Below are 16,794 nucleotides of genomic sequence, written 5' to 3'. Positions count from 1 at the left end.
GAGAGCGAAGTTCGAGGAAAACTATGAGCTTCGAGGAGCAGATAATGTCCAAGGACAAATATCTGAGCATATTTTTAAAGCCAAATGAAGGCTATTGTGGTTATTATCCTTCAAATATTTTTCGCAACATGTAGCAACGAGCTTGAGTACTTGAACATTTCGTTTAAGAACAGTTTACCGTCAAGAACGTTTAGAGCGTATGTTGCTTTCTGATACTGCTTTATCGACCAGCAGGTTTATCTCTCCTTCTGTCACAAAAGCAAACCGTTCCCCCATCTTGACATTAATTTTAATTGTAAACAAGACGCGCCTTGAAGTTTCAGAAATTGGGGAATATCATCGGATATTCAACAGTTTTAGCTGGGGTATATTCGGTCATGTGGGGCGTTTAGACCAATCGCGCGCGAGCGAAAGTATTTGATGGATTATAACGGGTGTCATCTGTATTCATGTAAATGTCACAACAATTAAGCTTATGTTCTTCAGAAATCGGTAGCCGCCTTTCAACGACACAAATGCAATTTGAAGAATGTTCAGCGTCAAAATTAAGTAGCCACTGTTCCGGTTTTATTTGTATTGGTACTGTTTTATTTTTTAAGCATTTTTTAGATAACCAGTTAGTTTTAGAATTGGAACTTTTAACTTGTAAATAAATTGGAATATGTTGATTAAGATGTTGTTTTTTTATTATTTTTATTATTAATATGACATTTTTATTTTCTTTAAAAAAGTTTTGTGCTTGAAAATTAGTCTCGAAATCGGAATGAATTGTAGATAGGTTTTAATAGTTCTTTTCTTAACTTTTAACTTGTAAATAACAATTTCAGCTGCTTGGTATATGTTAATAAAGATTTATAATTTTTTTGTATTTATTATTATTATTATTATTATTATTATTATTATTATCATTATTATTATTATTTTAGTATATATTAACTTGATAAAGATCATGATAAAATTTTTACACGCACACCTCTAATTGTTCTAACTCACTCTTGGTCCAAGTGGTCGGCAAAATAATAGCCTGGGCCGGATCAGCGAAGCCTTCCTAACCCCAAGTATTATTGTTTCTTAACAATAGCCAATGTTGGCATAACGATGGACTATTGTCAAAAAATAAAATAAAATAAAAACAATACTTAGAAGTGCTTCATTAGTCTAGCCCCTGGTTTTTAGACGGCCCGCGGTCGTTCACTATACTCCCCCACCCAGTCCCCTACGGTAGTGGATGGGGTGATTGCGGGAGACCTGACAGGAAGCCGGGGTGGGGGGTGGGGTGATAACGAACGACCTCGGATCGTCTGAAATAGTTACGACAACACCAGAATCTAAACACAAGTAGGGTTTATGTGGCTGATCACTTTGTGCAAGGGGATTCAAGAAATTTTAAATCGGTATTTCTGTTTGATTTCACTCAGTTTTCAGTTATTCGATACTATCTATGTTTGTTCTTCAGAGGAGAAACCAGCGAGCTTTGTTTGGATCTTTCTTCACTAGTAGCAGGTGAAACAAATAAAGAATACTTATAGTAAACGTATTTTAAAGCTCAAACGAAAATCATCATATCTCTTACACTCGTTTTTCTGCCCTCGGCCGAAGCCTCAAGCACGTATCATGACTTAGTACTTTGTCGTATAAAAACAGGCTCAGCTATCCGGCAGGGGATGATGGTGGGGGTGGAGGGGTACATAGCTTTTATTCATTTTTCTTCTGCTTATCAATAACATCTAATCGATTTTCTGAGTGTTCGTTAAGGGGAAGACGACCGACGTATTTCAGCTTTTAGTCTGTGAAATCTGTCCTTAGCAAAGTTGTAAAAGTCATATTCCAGTTCCAGACGTTTCTTCATGATCTTTTCCACTTGTAAAGAAGGTCCTTTCTTATTCATCGTCTTGGTTACTTTTATTTTAGTTTGAAGCGCATTTCCTAAAGAGAAAAATGGGACCTTTAAAAATATTTGAAAAACAAATTTTTTAGAATTATCATTGCTTATTTAATTATCTATGAAATTTGCGAGGTTCCAGTAACTCCCAAATTTCTATTTGGATTCCAACAGACCAGGTAAAGTTGGCAACACTAGGTAATTTTATACCCCGATTGCAACGATCAACGAAACTCTTCAGGTGTTCCCAAAACTGTGATCAACTTTGTTTTCGGGTTTCGTCGTCAACTAGTTGAACCAACTAACTGCTGGATTTTATACCAACGAAGTGAAGTGCGTTAAATGGCCACGGCTGGCGTTTTAAATCGCCCAGTTTGCCGGTTCTTTTTAAGCGGCGTCTGATTCGCTTGCGATTTTCGCTGGCGATATAATTCGATGTGGTCGGGGTATATTATCACCTAGTGTGACGCAGGCATAAGATCTGCTTTTCCCACATCATGAGTAAACTGCACAAAAAACATATCTCTATTAGGAGGGCATCGTACCCAGTTAGCTAAGCAGAGAAATGCAGTTGACTGATCTTGACTGGACTACAAAGTTTAACAATTAACAACTGCAAAAAACAAACAACAACAACAACAAAGTTCATCTAACCTGGTACTTTGTACATATTCAGAACACCCTTAAAAAATTCAGGGAGGAGTTTCTCGAGAACGAAAAGAAAATCTTCCATCTCTTCAGTCACTCCAACCAGCAGGTAGTTTTTAATCACGTTTTCTTTGGCTTGTGTTAGAGCTAACTGTGAGGGCTTCCTGTAGAAAGAGAACAGGAATGTCTATAAAATGTGCCGTGAGACTTGGAATACACAGCAGGTAACAAAAGAAAGGAACGTATTTTGCTTCTCTTTCTATTCTTTTTTCTCCGCAGTTTTAACAAGATCGTATGCGTCTCCCACGCTTTTCAGAAGGAACCATGAACGTATTGCTACGGCTGGATGAGAAATTTTCCTAGACCAACTAGAAATGATCTATCCAAGCTCGCAAGGCCATTCCCATATTCAAAATAGTGACGTTAATATGACGTTTGTGTATATATGGCCACCCCGGTTCTGGTTTTGGAACAACCCAAAGACCCTGAGAATGAGGCGTGAGGTCTCCCGCACGTGTCTGGGTCACCTCTTATTACTGCAAATTAAAGGGGCTATACCACGAATTTTATACTATAAATATTACAATCAAAGAAAACCCAATAATTGAAATAATGAAACAAGAAATATTAGTGATAGGAACCGACGTTTCGGTGCATCTTGCGCCATTATATCAATAAGGTGATTTGGATCCAAATCACCTTATTGATTCTGTCATTAACAAGTTTATCACCTCGAGAGTCGCAGCGGACCAGTCTAAACAGCATACCGATGACGTCATCCGGATAGCTATCCCCTATAAAGATCAGGATGCTGCAGTGTCTGTCAAACGGCAACTTAGAGATCTTAGCAGCAAGGTGGGAAAGACCATTCAACCCGTGTTTACTAGCCGTAAGCTTAATCAAGATCTAAGCCTGCGTGAGCCCAAGCCCAACATTGTAACCCAGCAATGTGTTGTTTATTTATTCAAGTGTGACCTGTGTGATGCAGGTTATGTTGGGTATACAAAGGGCCACCTTCACACGCGCGTTGAGGGACACCGTCAAAAGGCGTCATCAATCTGCAAGCATTACTACAAAGAACATAACACTGCTGTTCCGAACAATTTCTTAGCACGCTTCAATGTGCTCAAGAAATGCATGAACAAATTTGACTGCCTTGTCAATGAAATGTTGTATATTCAAGAGCTTAAACCAACATTGAATGTGCAGTCCGATTCTCTTCGTGCGAAAGTATTTAAGTAATTAGCTTGCCGCTATGTTATGCAAATTCGCTTCAACTTAGCCTTTACAAACCGCTTTTTATCATTAATTATGTACCTTGATAATGGCGCAAGATGCACCGAAACGTCGGTTCCTATCACTAATATTTCTTGTTTCATGTATTTCTAAATCATTTCTTTTAAGACAATTGAAATAATAATAATAATAATAATAATAATAATAATAATAATAATAATAATAATTTGATAATAATTTGATAATACTTAAGTTCTTTCAGGGCACATTTCTGAAACTGAATGCTGAATACTTATACGGTACACCTTTAGCTTACGACAGTCGCATGCGATTTCTATAGTGCGCGCTGCTCGCGTCATGCAAAAACTCGCACACAACTCTCGTCATTCAACATTGCCTATACCTACGATTGTCATAGGATTTTAAAACATGTTTTAAAATCCTGCGATATTTTTGTGACGTACACGACAGTCGTAAGCGAGTTGTAGGTTTGATTTATCCGAAACAATTCGTGTCGTTGGCCTGTCGTAAGCTTGTCGCATGCGACAAAGTCGTACCGTATAAATCGCCCTTTACAATACTCATTATATTTACCATAAAGACATGGGTAATTGTAAATAAAAGTTCTGCAATTCACTGTTGTTTAAAATCAGCTTACTAGTTTTCTTAAACTAAAATCAAATGCCCTTCGCTGCGGATAAACAGGATGGAACTGGCTGCAACTTGTGAAAGTTTGGACTTTTTTTTCTACCCTGTATCTTGAAAAGTCTTTAAAAGAGCTCGTTAGTTCCCTCAGGACTCCTGTCTTTAATCAAGAAAGGTTTTGACGTTAATATCGAAGACGTTTCAACCAATTAACAACAACTTTCCATTTTCAGCAAATTCACGTCATTCACAATATTTTAAGCGCAACTGAGGCTAAGTGCGACGCCGTTCATGCAAAAATAAGTTTTGTTTGCATAGACAGCTAATTTTCATAACAAAAACTATGGACGAGCCTCGCTCTCATAATGAGGTTCGAAAGAACTCGGAATGGGCCTTTTTAACCCTATTTCGAACTCCCCGACTCGGTGCCATATGTGGAATTAGAACGGAATTATTTTGTTCAAATTCTTGCTCCGCAAGATTTTTCCTCGAGTACTTCGGTGCGTTTTCACCTCTCCTCAAAGACAATTGTTTCTAATTTTCCCGAATTTGATCCGGAATCTGAAGGCCACCTGAGATTTGATAGTTGTTAGATTGTCAAGTGTTAACCGTTGTTAAACAAAAATATTTATTTATGTTAATGATTTATCTATGTCACCCTTCATTTCTTGTACTGTCTGTCTTGTTTTGGAATCATCTGGACGAACAACTGAAGAGGCAAACCCCACAAAAACGAAACGTTTCGTCCATTTTTTAAATTAACACCCATTAAAATCTACGTACCTTGTCAAGCATTTCTGAAAATCTCCGTTTATTGTGTGCACAGATGTATACAATAATGGACTTAACAAAATATAAACGCAATGAAATCGAACCACATACTTACGAGCAAAAGGCCTCTTGTCCACAGAAGTACGGAATAATCTGGAACGTTCTTTGCTCGTTGCATTCTGGCTTGTCATTGAGGACGCAATCATTGAATGTCTAAAATCCGAAGATTTGTATATTTTGAGATTGATGCAATAATTCTAAAACTTAAACATCATATGCTGTGGACGTTCGGAGTTGGTGGACTTCTGTACTTGAGAACATTCTCACATGATATTTATGAAGAATACGAACTATGACTTCGTAAGTAGCTATACACTGACATCATGGTTGACTGCCTTATCTACCCTGTTAGTTCTCCTTCTTTGTAGTTTCCTTGTGAAAAAATGTAACTACAATGATTCGTTACTAGCTCGGTAAACACGAACCTGATTTTTCTCCTCGTCAGTGCCTTCGAAACTCCGTATTTTTGCGTGATCTCCAAATCTACGGTAGTGATAGTCAGAGACTAGTCGAGCCAGTGGATCCCGGATGAGGTTTATGTAAATAGGCTGAACAGAGCCAAATCTGAAGAGAAAGCAAAGCGCGGGAACACACAAAAATTAATTAACAACTTGACTCACCAATAAATCTGATAAATTAAAGGAATTAGACAATCAAAAACCTGGACGCATTCTATTTAGGAATACTAGGAAGAAAGAAATACTAGGATGAGCTTAATAAACCATCTTTTAGATCAACAACAGGTCAGAGATCTTTCTCATATAGGCCAAGGGCTGCTCAGCGCTGGAATGACCTTCCAGAAAGTTTAGCAAACATGAGTCATTTCATGTTTTTAAGAACGCGATTATAGGACGTGCCCTTGACGAATTTTTAAGCCATTGACACTCAATAGGCGTAATTATGCGCATCTTAAGTTTTTTTAAAATAACATGGTAATGTTTTATCACTTTTAACTGTTTATTTTAGATTTCAATTGTTTATATTAGATTTTATTGTAATTGGTTTGTGAAAACCCATTTAGATTGGATGTACCAATAAAGCTATTATTATTATTATTATTATTATTATTATTATTATTATTATTATTATTATTATTATTATTATTATTATTATTATCATTATTATTAACTGGTTGAAATATAAATGCAACGGTAGAACGTTCTGGAAAATTTTCAGTAGAAACGGACGTCGACCTTCGGAGGTAGTCCGGCCACTTCTTCCATTCAAACAAGTTGGCAAGGGCAGTTTTTGCCATTTCTATAATTTTGTTGTCTTTTTCCGCCATCACCTAAGTTTTTTTGACCTACCAGCAATGAACCAATGAGATTGGAAGTTTGGAACTGCATGCAAACGGGGCTCTTCTCAGATGGAAGACTGGGAAGCCTTTGGAAACATTAAACCGAAAATCTTAGCGCAATGAAAAGCGTCCCAGAGAAGAAATATTTATAAAAGTAATCGATACTGTCAGCACTTGCTCTGCTAGATGATTGGCTGTTTTGATGTTTTCGCGCAAAATCTCCGCTCTGACCTCTACTCGTGAATCGCCTGGGACGAAGTCCCTGTATGGAGATGATCAGCGGCTGCTTCGTCTACAGTATTAAAACTGGTAGGGGTATGATCGGAAAGTCTTTGGTCACTTGCAAATAGTTTTTTTAGGAAAATGTAATATTCGAGAATTTTTTAAACTCATCGAAAACGCATTCAGTTGGTGTGTGTAATGTGTAAGGTTGTAGACCTAGAATGGTCTTGTTAGTTATATCTAAGCATAGTTTACCTTTGAAAGTCGACAAATTGCAAGTGACGGTGATAAATAAATGGTGTCTCAAGGCGATCTATGAAATCCACAAATTCTACCTGTAAAAAATGCATAATAAGGTTTTTTAACACTTACTCCAGAGTTATAATTTCAATGTCTTTCAAATATCACTGTTTCAGCTGCTCGTCCCGGACTTCTGGCTATCAAAGAATCGTTTAAACTGGTAAATCAGTTTCCATGTTCCCAAATATACTCACATTTTGGTCTTTTCCCGGCACTTAATTTGCGTGTAAACTGACATCACAGCTAAATTAAATTCCGGCTGGAAGTACTTCCGGATTCAAAATATTTATGACTTACTACATTGTTAACGTTTTTCTGACCAAAAAGCAGTCTCTCCAAAAAACAAATGTACATATTAAAAAAACTTTAACTCATGGCCATGGAAGAAATTTCTCTCGGATAACCGTCAACCGTCAAAACCAGCAAAATTTAATTACTGAACCATTAACCGTCAAATCTACGCCCCGATTGACACCCTCTTTTTAATAATGTAAACTTTTTGTTGCCGTTCAGAAAACGGATTCACAATTTTACCTGGCCTAGTCATCGGAAGTCGGGCTCACGTCTCAAAGAAACCACCAAGTAAGCCAATATTCAAAATCAAAGTACACATCGGGCTGTCAAATTGTAGCATAGAAAAGCCACAAGCACTCCAGGTTTTCGGCAAGGAAGAATCTCCAACCCAACATTAAATGTCTAGATGGAAGGAGTCCCGCTCATGACAAGTATAATTCTAGTCGGGAAAAGGCGCAAGGAACCAACCAGACTGATTCTGTATTCTTTAATTGATTTTTAACTAGTTTCTGTATCATGAAGGAACTGGAAATATAGGCAACTTTTCCCTGGATGGAACGCTACTCCATCGCACACCTCTTCACAGCAGTATGTCGACGGTCCGCTACACTTGGGTGAAGAAAGACAACATGAAGCAATCGAAAGTGACTTGTCCGAAGGAAGCAACACCGTAACAGAAACTTGGCCACGAATCAGACGTCCCGATGCCTCAGGCTCCTTGGCCAGCGGTTGGTCTCCAGGTAACCAACCAGTGGCCAAAGACCCTGAGAATATCTCGATACAAGATTGACCACCGAATATCACAACAGGCTTCCACGACTGCAAACAACGTTGCTGGCTCCTACTTTATTCTCCCACACTGACGCGAACTGTTCATTGATTTTCCTTTAACTATAACTATTCAAGATCTACCTTAACCTTTACTTTCCTGCATTGTTGAGAAAAATTCATCGACGTTTTCTTACTATTTTTTTCAGATCACCTGTTCGAGAGTGGCACACGTTTAATTTTCGCCGCAGCGCTGTGGTGACCAAGAAAGTTCGTGTGCTTTATATCTAGATGCACTGATTGACTCACTAAGTTAATAGGTCATCGATTTACTGTTAGTTACCTGTTCAAGAAGATTGATATGACGTATATTGTATATCTTAGAACCAATCACTTTGAAGTTATTTTGTTCTGCAAGAGCAACCATAAGCTGTATCATTGTGCGACTTCCACATTTCCCCACTCTATTGTAAATCACTCGTTTCTGTACGGGGAAGAAAAATATGGAAAATGTAATCAGATAATTCCAACAAAATCTAAACTACGCATAGGGAAGTAAAAATGAAGTGCTAATCGAAGTCGTTATTAAGTAGGCGAGGGAGGAGAGAGTCGGAACGCCAGACAAAGGATCTGTAGTAATAGCACAAAAAATCATCGAACTTTTTGTAAATTTCGCGACTGCAAAGATGTCATAAGGACTGTTTCTTTTAGTAGTATTGAAGACGAACTCAAGAAATCGAAATCGAGTTTGGAAAGTGGTAATCTTTATGCGCTGATCAATTCGGACGTTCAACACCCCCCTCCACCCGGCGGACGGGGCATACCCCGGACATTTGACCGTTTTTTACTAGGGTTTTTTTTTTGGTCTAACTGAAGTTTTTTAAGGACAGGCTTGCGCATTTGTGAACCAACTGCACACTCAAAACAGGCTAATGTATCATTAATGTATATATTTCTCTGCAAAGCATGAACAGTGGTTGATTAAACACCTCGTTCCCAGGACTATTTCCGCCCTCCCAATTTTCTAAGGAAAAGCACTGGTAACAAGGTTGATTGATTGAAGCTGAAAATTTGTGCTTTAAGGAGACTAAGAGGCCTCAAGGCACTCGCGCTCGGGAGAGAGGAATTTGAACAAGCCAATCTTCAAAACGGTCCACGTGTCTTGAGGTTGTAACTGAGTTCCTATCTTCATTGTGGTTTTACGAACGAAAGCTGTTCTTGCATGATTTTTCCCGTCGCAGTTAACGTTTTCCAAACATGGCCTTGAACCTCGAGATTAGTAATATTCGCTCCAGGAGATTGGTCCTCGCTTCGATGTCGCCAGAAAAAAAAATTGAGACCACTTTTCGGTTAACACTCGTTTTCATTTCTCAAAATGACTTTAGACATTCGCTTAAATTTCCAACTTGAGAGGAAAAGAAGTGTCATCAGGTCACATCCGTCACATTCGTAACGCGGTCGAAAAGTGGTCCCAAAAAATCTTTCTGCTCGCCGTCGGACATCTTGGATATCCCGACATGCAGTGCTGGATTAATGAATAGGGTGGGTAAAAATGGCACCAAGAGGCTCTTTCTGGTGGAATGCAGATCGGTGAAGTCGGGAATGGCCCTCGAGTGACATCGTTGATGTAAGGTAGGTGACTGTTTCCTCAGAGGTTTGTATCGCCAATCGCGAAAAATAAATGCAGAAAAGTGTTGCATATGAACTTTAGGGTTAAAATTTTGAATAGCTAGCTAAGATTTTATTTTCAAACGCTTTTTTTATTTTATTGTCGTTGCTGTTAAAGTTGGTTAAGCTCCATACAAAAAAAAAAAAAAAAGAAGAAGAAGAAGAAGAAATGGGTTTTTCCCCCGCGTGAGTTGGCCCCGAACGCCTGCTGCGCTAATTCGCAGCCACTCAGTTCCACACACTCCAAAAGTAAAATGAATACCTACCCCTTTTATCGCTGGAGTCGTCAAGGGCGTGGCATCTGGGAAGAAAAACAGAAACATCTCAAGTTCAGTTCACTTCCTAACTATTGTCAGCGGCTTTAATGAGGTTTAATTCCAGAGCACTGTACTTTTAACATGTTTAAAGCTAAAAAAAACCCTCTAGTTTATCTTGATTGCCATATAAGACCTCGATCTGAGTGACTACGCAAAATTCCTAAATTACTATAGAACTAGGTCAAAAAACGTTTTATATAGCAAACTTTGAAAGTTTATAAACAAAGAACTTTCCACCCCTAAAAAATTTCCTTGATTTCCCGCTCTATTTCTATCGCCGCCATCTTTCCCGAGCTGAAAACTGCAAAACTTCATTACAGGATACAAAGTTTTTCTAATTCCATGATCTTTAAACAGTAGCTGGTGCTTCCTTTTTTTACAGAAATTTTATTTTTATAAAGGTGTTCAACAAGTTGACAGCAACGATGCCATAACCAAATACACTCGATTGAAAAAACCGTTGTCAGGTGAAAAAGTATAAACAATGAACGGTGATAAGACCCAACACGTTCCTGAAAAGCGTTTGACTTATGAATTTTAAGCATTCTTCTCGTTAGAAAGTAAACATACGTGTGGTTTTTAAAGGCTGGTTTCCATATGATCGCAGATCGCAGATCGCAATAAGGTCTGCGATCCGCGATCATATGGAAACCAGCCTTTAGATAGAACATGGTTCTATCTTCTGCGATCGTCTGCGATCACGATCGCAGGATCGCAGACGATCGCAGACCTTATTGCGATCTGCGATCTGCGATCTGCGATCCGCGATCATATGGAAACCAGCCTTTAGGCTTGAAATCTACTCATTAATAATTAATAATTTACTCATTAATAATTCATAAGCCCTGTGACCTATCAATTGGTCGATAAAACATCACGTGCAGTGGTTTTATATCCGATAAAACCTCCTCCTTATTAGTATGCGACGTTTAATGTTTTTCTCGTATGCTAATTTTCCAACGTTCACAAAAGCATCATTGTTATGAACTCTCTTGACACACGCTTTTCCAGGAATGTTTTTGAAGCCGTTCAAAAAACTCGCAGCACGTGTTTTATCGGGTCTAAAACCACTCGGCTGCGCCTCGTGGTTTTAAATCCCGATAATATACTGCTGCTCGTGTTTTAAACATTACCTATTTTCCGTAGACAAAGAGAAAAAAAAACACGAAAATGGGCATGCTCATACGATCACCCCATCACTGCATCATGTCGCAGCAATTACGATTCACACTGTACACTTGACAACGTTTCCTTAAACGTGTGTATTCACCCAAAACCACAACTGAAACATTGTAATAGCGAGCGGTGATTCCAATCAATTTAGCGTAAAACGCTATGTGTGGTCTGGAAAGTGAAGTGGGGGTAATTATATCCAAGTGTGATTCCTTTTTCAACTTTCTACTGAGATCGCTTTCAATTGAGCCTCCCTTGCAGTCGTTTTTAGGGGACTCGTATTACCTCCTCCCCACGAGTCCTCTAAAATCGACTGCGTGGGAGGCTACTTTCAACGCCAATAAAGCGAAATAAATGAAACAGACCAGAAGCACAAATGCATTAGATTTGAATATCTTGTAAAGGATCAGCCTGTGAGTTTAAAAAGAACAATGGTCATTCACGAAGGTAAGATTTTCGTTGTTTCCCCTCGCGCTTATTCTCTATAATCATCGCTTGGAGCATGCGCAGCCAAGACAGAGCAGGTACCCCCAGATCAAACAGCTAGCACAAGCAATACATCAAGGGGATGATTGCTTCGAAACTTGCAAAGAGAGTGTTAAATTACCGTATTTCCTCGCAGCGCCCCTCCCTCCTCCTCAAAGGTATGTAAGGAAAGCCTGAACGTTATTTGAACTTCGCTACCACGGCATCAGTATATATAAGAAAACAGTTTCTTCTTCGTTATGTCACTTACAGTTATTTTTATCTTCGTGTGCTTGTATTTACATGGATAATGTTGTAGATTTTTTGAAGATTTAGCCAAAATGAAGTTCCAGTTCGTTGAAAGAAGACCGTTATAAGTGCCCCCTTGATTAAGCATCCTCCTTTGAAAAAGCTCCTCACTTCTTGGAATTTGGACAAAATTGTAAATAACCGCTCGGGCGCTCGTTAGAGTATGGTATTTTTTTGACTTCTTTTATGATGTCAAAGATGTTTGTAAAGAAGAAAAAGAAGTGCGGAGGAACTGATGAATTTTGGGGAAAATTTTTTGCGATTTCAAAATAACATTTTTAGATTAGAAAGTGAAAAATTCATAGATGGACACCGTAACTTCGAAGTGCTTTGCATGATGCCGACTGTACATTTTGATCCATCCAGTTCCTAAATCACATGCTGCTTCATAACAATTATACCAGACTTCCCTCGTTTGATGTGTTTTTATGAAAAAATAAACGCAATTGTACTCGTCACAAAACAGTAGTAAGTATTTTTATTAATTTTGCTACTAGGAAAGCCAGCGACACACTTAGCCATTTTATACACCGATCGCCGCGATACATACATACATGCATACATAAACTTTATTTAGACACGGTAAAAACATCAGTTACAAGATAAAAATTTAAAATTAAAACTGATTTACATGTTTGCCGTGTGGGAGTACGGGGAGGACAATTGGCGATCTATCTCATTTCTAAAATTAGTAAAAGATCCAATGGCTCTGACGTTAGATGGAAGGCTGTTCCACAAATGTGCCCCACTGTAGCACCTGCAAAACTACGTTTCAAAAAAATCGGTACGAGGCTTAGGCAGAGCCAATTTGTTGTCACTATTTCTAAGTCCATAGTCCGTGCTGAAGGGCTTAAATAGTCTAAATATGCCTTTCAGGTACTCCGGAGACTGATCATTTTTGCTTCTTCCTTCTGGTACAGAGATTATCCCATCTCAGCTTACCGCGTAGGGTGGTAGCGCTGGAATAGTAATCTGACTTTGTTATGACCCGAATGGCGCGATTTTGTAGTTTTTGCGATCGCCATCGATTGCCGGATTTTCTGGCATGTCAGATATCGGCGCGGATTAGATTCGCCGGCATTCGCCAAGTGTGCTCGTTCCCGCGATTTTCTACGGTCATTGCGGCGAATCGCCAGTAAAGCCAACCCATCAGGTTGGGCGATTTTATCACATGACTTTTCAAAACTGCCACATCGCCGCTATCGGCGAAAAAATCGCAAAATGTGTCTGCATCAATCGGTGGCGAAAATCGCAAGGCTGGCGATCAAATTCCGATCAAATTCACTGCGATCAGCGTATAAAATCGCCAGGTATGTCGCTGAAAAGACGAAAACAATAACAATTATTTGAATTCTTTAGACTGTCGCATTGCCAAGAGTGTCAGCACAAAGCGATTAGGAATGTTCATTTTAAGGGTTTGTTCTTTAATGGAGATATTTCGCCTCCTAAAACTAACAAAAGGAACTGAGTTTTCCAGTATTACGAAATTTTGAGCTTTCATTTTGCCAAAGATATCTTAACATCTAATTATAAAATTTTCTTTAAAACTAATTCGAATTTCAGAGGCAATTAAGAAGACCTTCGGTGCCGAAATGAACCTTTGCGTTCCCCTTAGATTTTAATCCCTCTTTTTTGCTAAATCAAATCATATTTCATAAAGATTTGGCAAGACTCGCCCTCGCTCAACGTGTTTTTATGGGCAATATATACAAACGACATCGGACTCATAACAAAGAGAAAATACTTTCCGGCATTATTTAGACAGCGTTGTTGCTACCATGGCAAACAAGAACAGCTGTTTAAATTCTTTAGACAGTCACATCACAGAAATTTCTTATTAATTTTTGAAAGCAGCCGATAAGGCTATCACAAGCGATAGTTTTAAGGCGCTTATGAGTTTTTTTTAGGTGAGTTTGAACAAATGTCTTATGCTTCTTTGGCCGAAGAATATAATGTGAGAACTAAAGTTGTCGCTACCTAACTGAACTGATTTTAATAAATTTCAACAATTACTTTATTAGAAGGCAATTGAGCTTTGTTGCTCTGTGGTAAATAGTCAGAATGATGCAGCCTACAGAATATTTTTTGCAAGAGCCCATAGATTGAAACGCGAGTATTTTTTTTAACCAATTCAAGGAATGGAAGATGAATCGGATATGTGTATCTTTATATGTATACAAGGCAATTAACAATCGACACTGCGCCAAAAGCCGTCATTATCACTAAAAGCGGCGTGGAACTAAAAAAAATAGCTAGTGAATAATACTGGTGATAGATAAGCGACCAAAAAAAAAAAAAAACACAAAAGTAAAAACATACATTGAATGACCTTTCTAACTCTTGCAATTGCGATCTTAAAAAAAAAGATTCCCCATTGCACAACGGATTTGCATTAAATCTTTCGTATTTATTCAGCCAGACTCACACCATGCCACAATTGTAAAAAATTACAGAATTGTAAAATGCCCTTGTTACTTTTGGTTTTTGATCTTTTTCTGCTTTTTGCTTGGCATTGTTTTGTGATATTCACTTTCTGTTTGTACGGTGAATAAATTAAAAAAAAGACTTAAGACTAAATGATTTCAACTTTTGTTCATCTCTTAAATTGATCTTCTATTTAGCAAACAATATAACCCCTAAAAAAATTAAATACACGTTTTCTTGAAAGTGAATCAACGGCACGTGGTAAAAGTTAACTGAACATTTCCAAGTAATTTACATGTTAATTACAGTATTTCAGATCCTAGCTGTTGCTCAAATCGTTGATTAAACGTTTGCCTTCCCGTAAGATCGAATAATCTAAAAATATATATATCCCCTGCGTTTCTTTGTACACGCCGGAGTGGATTTTTCACATCACTAACTGTTGACGTCAACATCTCGATGTATTTAATATCATCTTCTTCAACAAGCAACTGACCATCGAGCTCTTTATACAACGCAAATACAACAGGCCGAGTTAGTCCGTGAACCACAGTTACATTTTTTAAAGTGAACAAAAAATATAAGTCCTGATAGTTTAGTTTAAGCAACTTTGAACTGCCAATATCGGTGTTCTGTGAAAGAACTCGTTTTATTAACTCGTAGAGAGCAATCAGTGTCTTACCAGAAATTCACTCAATGTTGAGACAGCATGAATTACCTAAATTTCAGTTTATTTAATTTAAAGACTTACCTTGCCAGCTATGGACTTGATAAAAGTGCCTTTCCTCGATTTCTGTAAGTTTTTTGGCTCGGGGAGATTTGACAGAGAAATGCAGAAAATATGTTGCAGATATTATCAATATGGATATAAACAGCGAGAGAAGAAATTTTAATCTCTTCATTGTCTGTATAATTTGCGATGACGGAGCGTCGTGTTAGTCCTCTTGGTGGTTTTCGCGTTTTATAATTAAGGAAAATGCAAATAAAAACAAACAAAGAGGTGAGCAATGGGAGTCATTGATGATCCATAAATATATTATAAATACAAAATTGGCTACTGAACCAGCTACTATCGCCAGCCTGAGTCCTCAGGCTCTTTGGCCAGCGGTTAGAAGTACTTACGGGAGAGACTCCGGGGAACTGGAATTTTATTACCGCTGGATTTCTACGGTAAAACAATTCAAGCCGTTTACGGAGCAGCCAATCAATCATTTTCGAATTCTCCATGCAGAGGCTTTCCGGGGACTTCCCACTTCCGACTTCCCACTTCCGACTTCCGATTTCTGATTTCCGATTTCCAACTTCCGACTTCTGATTTCGGACTTCTGACTTCCTACAGTGACTGGAGTGATTTAAAACGTGACAGGCCAAACACGACACCTGCTGGACGCTTAATGTAGGGTTTTTTCTTAATTGAGTTATTTGTATACAATACAGCCAGCCACAAAACTTACACTACGGATACTTACACAACTAGAATACAAAGAATTTTTACCTTTCTATACATTGTTTTTCAACAGGGCTCAGTATACATACAAGAGAGAAAAGGTAGGTTACCCCTCACTGATAGAGCTCTCCGGAGTACGTTTCTGAGAGATTTTTCGCCTTTGATCAAAATGTGATAAGACTGCTCTGCTCAATGGGTCTCAATGGTGTTGACGAATTCTCGTTACAGTAGAATAGATATTAAAATTTTCAAAACAACGACACAACGTTTGAATTTGGATACTTCAGTATCCATCGTCAGTTCGATCAAGGATGTTTACAAATCATTGTGTAGGTATCCATAAAAAGCCTAGCTCGCATCCAGCAGATTGAAGTCAGAATTCGGAAGTCGAAAGTCGAAAGTCGAAAGTCGAAAGTCGAAAGTCGGAAGTCGGAATTCGGAAGTCGGAAGTCGGAAGTCCGAAGTCCGAAGTCCGAAGTCGGAGGTCGGAAGTCCGAAGTCAGAGAGTCGGAAGTCGGAAGTCCCTCCTCGGCTTTCGTACTTGAATATGGCCAAGAAATGTACAAAATTAAAAACTCACGTGCAGAACTATTGTTTTTCCTCATTAAACCAATTGTTTTGCGGAGTTGTCGTTGCGGTCGTTATTAGGTCTGCTGAACTATGGAACTCTTTGCCATTTGCCATCAGAGTTTAAATCAACCAACAATTCGTTAACTATGTTTAAAACTAATCTTCTCCAATTTTGTCTGTCTAAACGGGAAACCTACAGTCCTCTGTTTCGTTAATTGTGATTGTTTTTAATTGCCTATTGTGCACTGTTTAATTGTCTACTTTTGTAATTTATAAATTACTTCTTACCTTGAGGGAG

At 38.4% G+C, this 16,794-nt stretch overlaps 1 protein-coding gene across 1 annotated transcript; it reads right to left on the bottom strand.

Moving 5' to 3' along the window:
* Positions 1–759: 759 nt before the first annotated feature.
* On the bottom strand, positions 760–15,566 carry LOC146474396 (uronyl 2-sulfotransferase-like). Its single transcript, XM_085116984.1, has 8 exons — positions 15,231–15,566; positions 10,058–10,092; positions 8,467–8,607; positions 7,017–7,096; positions 5,668–5,806; positions 5,298–5,395; positions 2,537–2,694; positions 760–1,926 (listed from the first exon to the last, which is right to left on the bottom strand). Exons 1-8 carry the CDS (start codon positions 15,379–15,381, stop codon positions 1,751–1,753), a joined length of 978 nt encoding a protein of 325 aa, XP_084973110.1. The 5' UTR covers positions 15,382–15,566; the 3' UTR covers positions 760–1,750.
* Between the last annotated feature and the right edge of the window lie 1,228 nt (positions 15,567–16,794).

The sequence above is a fragment of the Pavona decussata genome, unplaced genomic scaffold (genome assembly GCF_977016875.1).
Source record: "Pavona decussata unplaced genomic scaffold, jaPavDecu1.1 SCAFFOLD_89, whole genome shotgun sequence".
Taxonomy (NCBI): domain Eukaryota; kingdom Metazoa; phylum Cnidaria; class Anthozoa; order Scleractinia; family Agariciidae; genus Pavona; species Pavona decussata.
The sequence above is the reverse complement of the archived record's forward strand: the minus strand, read 5'-3'. Positions and strand labels throughout refer to the sequence as shown.

What these genes read in the sequence shown, in the direction of transcription:
- LOC146474396 (XM_085116984.1), bottom strand. Translation starts at nt 15,381, where the DNA reads ATGAAGAGATTAAAATTTCTTCTCTCGCTGTTTATATCCATATTGATA. An exon ending in TCAAGTCCATAGCTGGCAAG is followed by an intron (nt 10,093 to 15,230) that starts GTAAGTCTTTAA and finishes TTTTCTTCCCAG; the next exon opens with ATGCCACGCCCTTGACGACT. An exon ending in CGACTCCAGCGATAAAAGGG is followed by an intron (nt 8,608 to 10,057) that starts GTAGGTATTCAT and finishes TTCCCCGTACAG; the next exon opens with AAACGAGTGATTTACAATAG.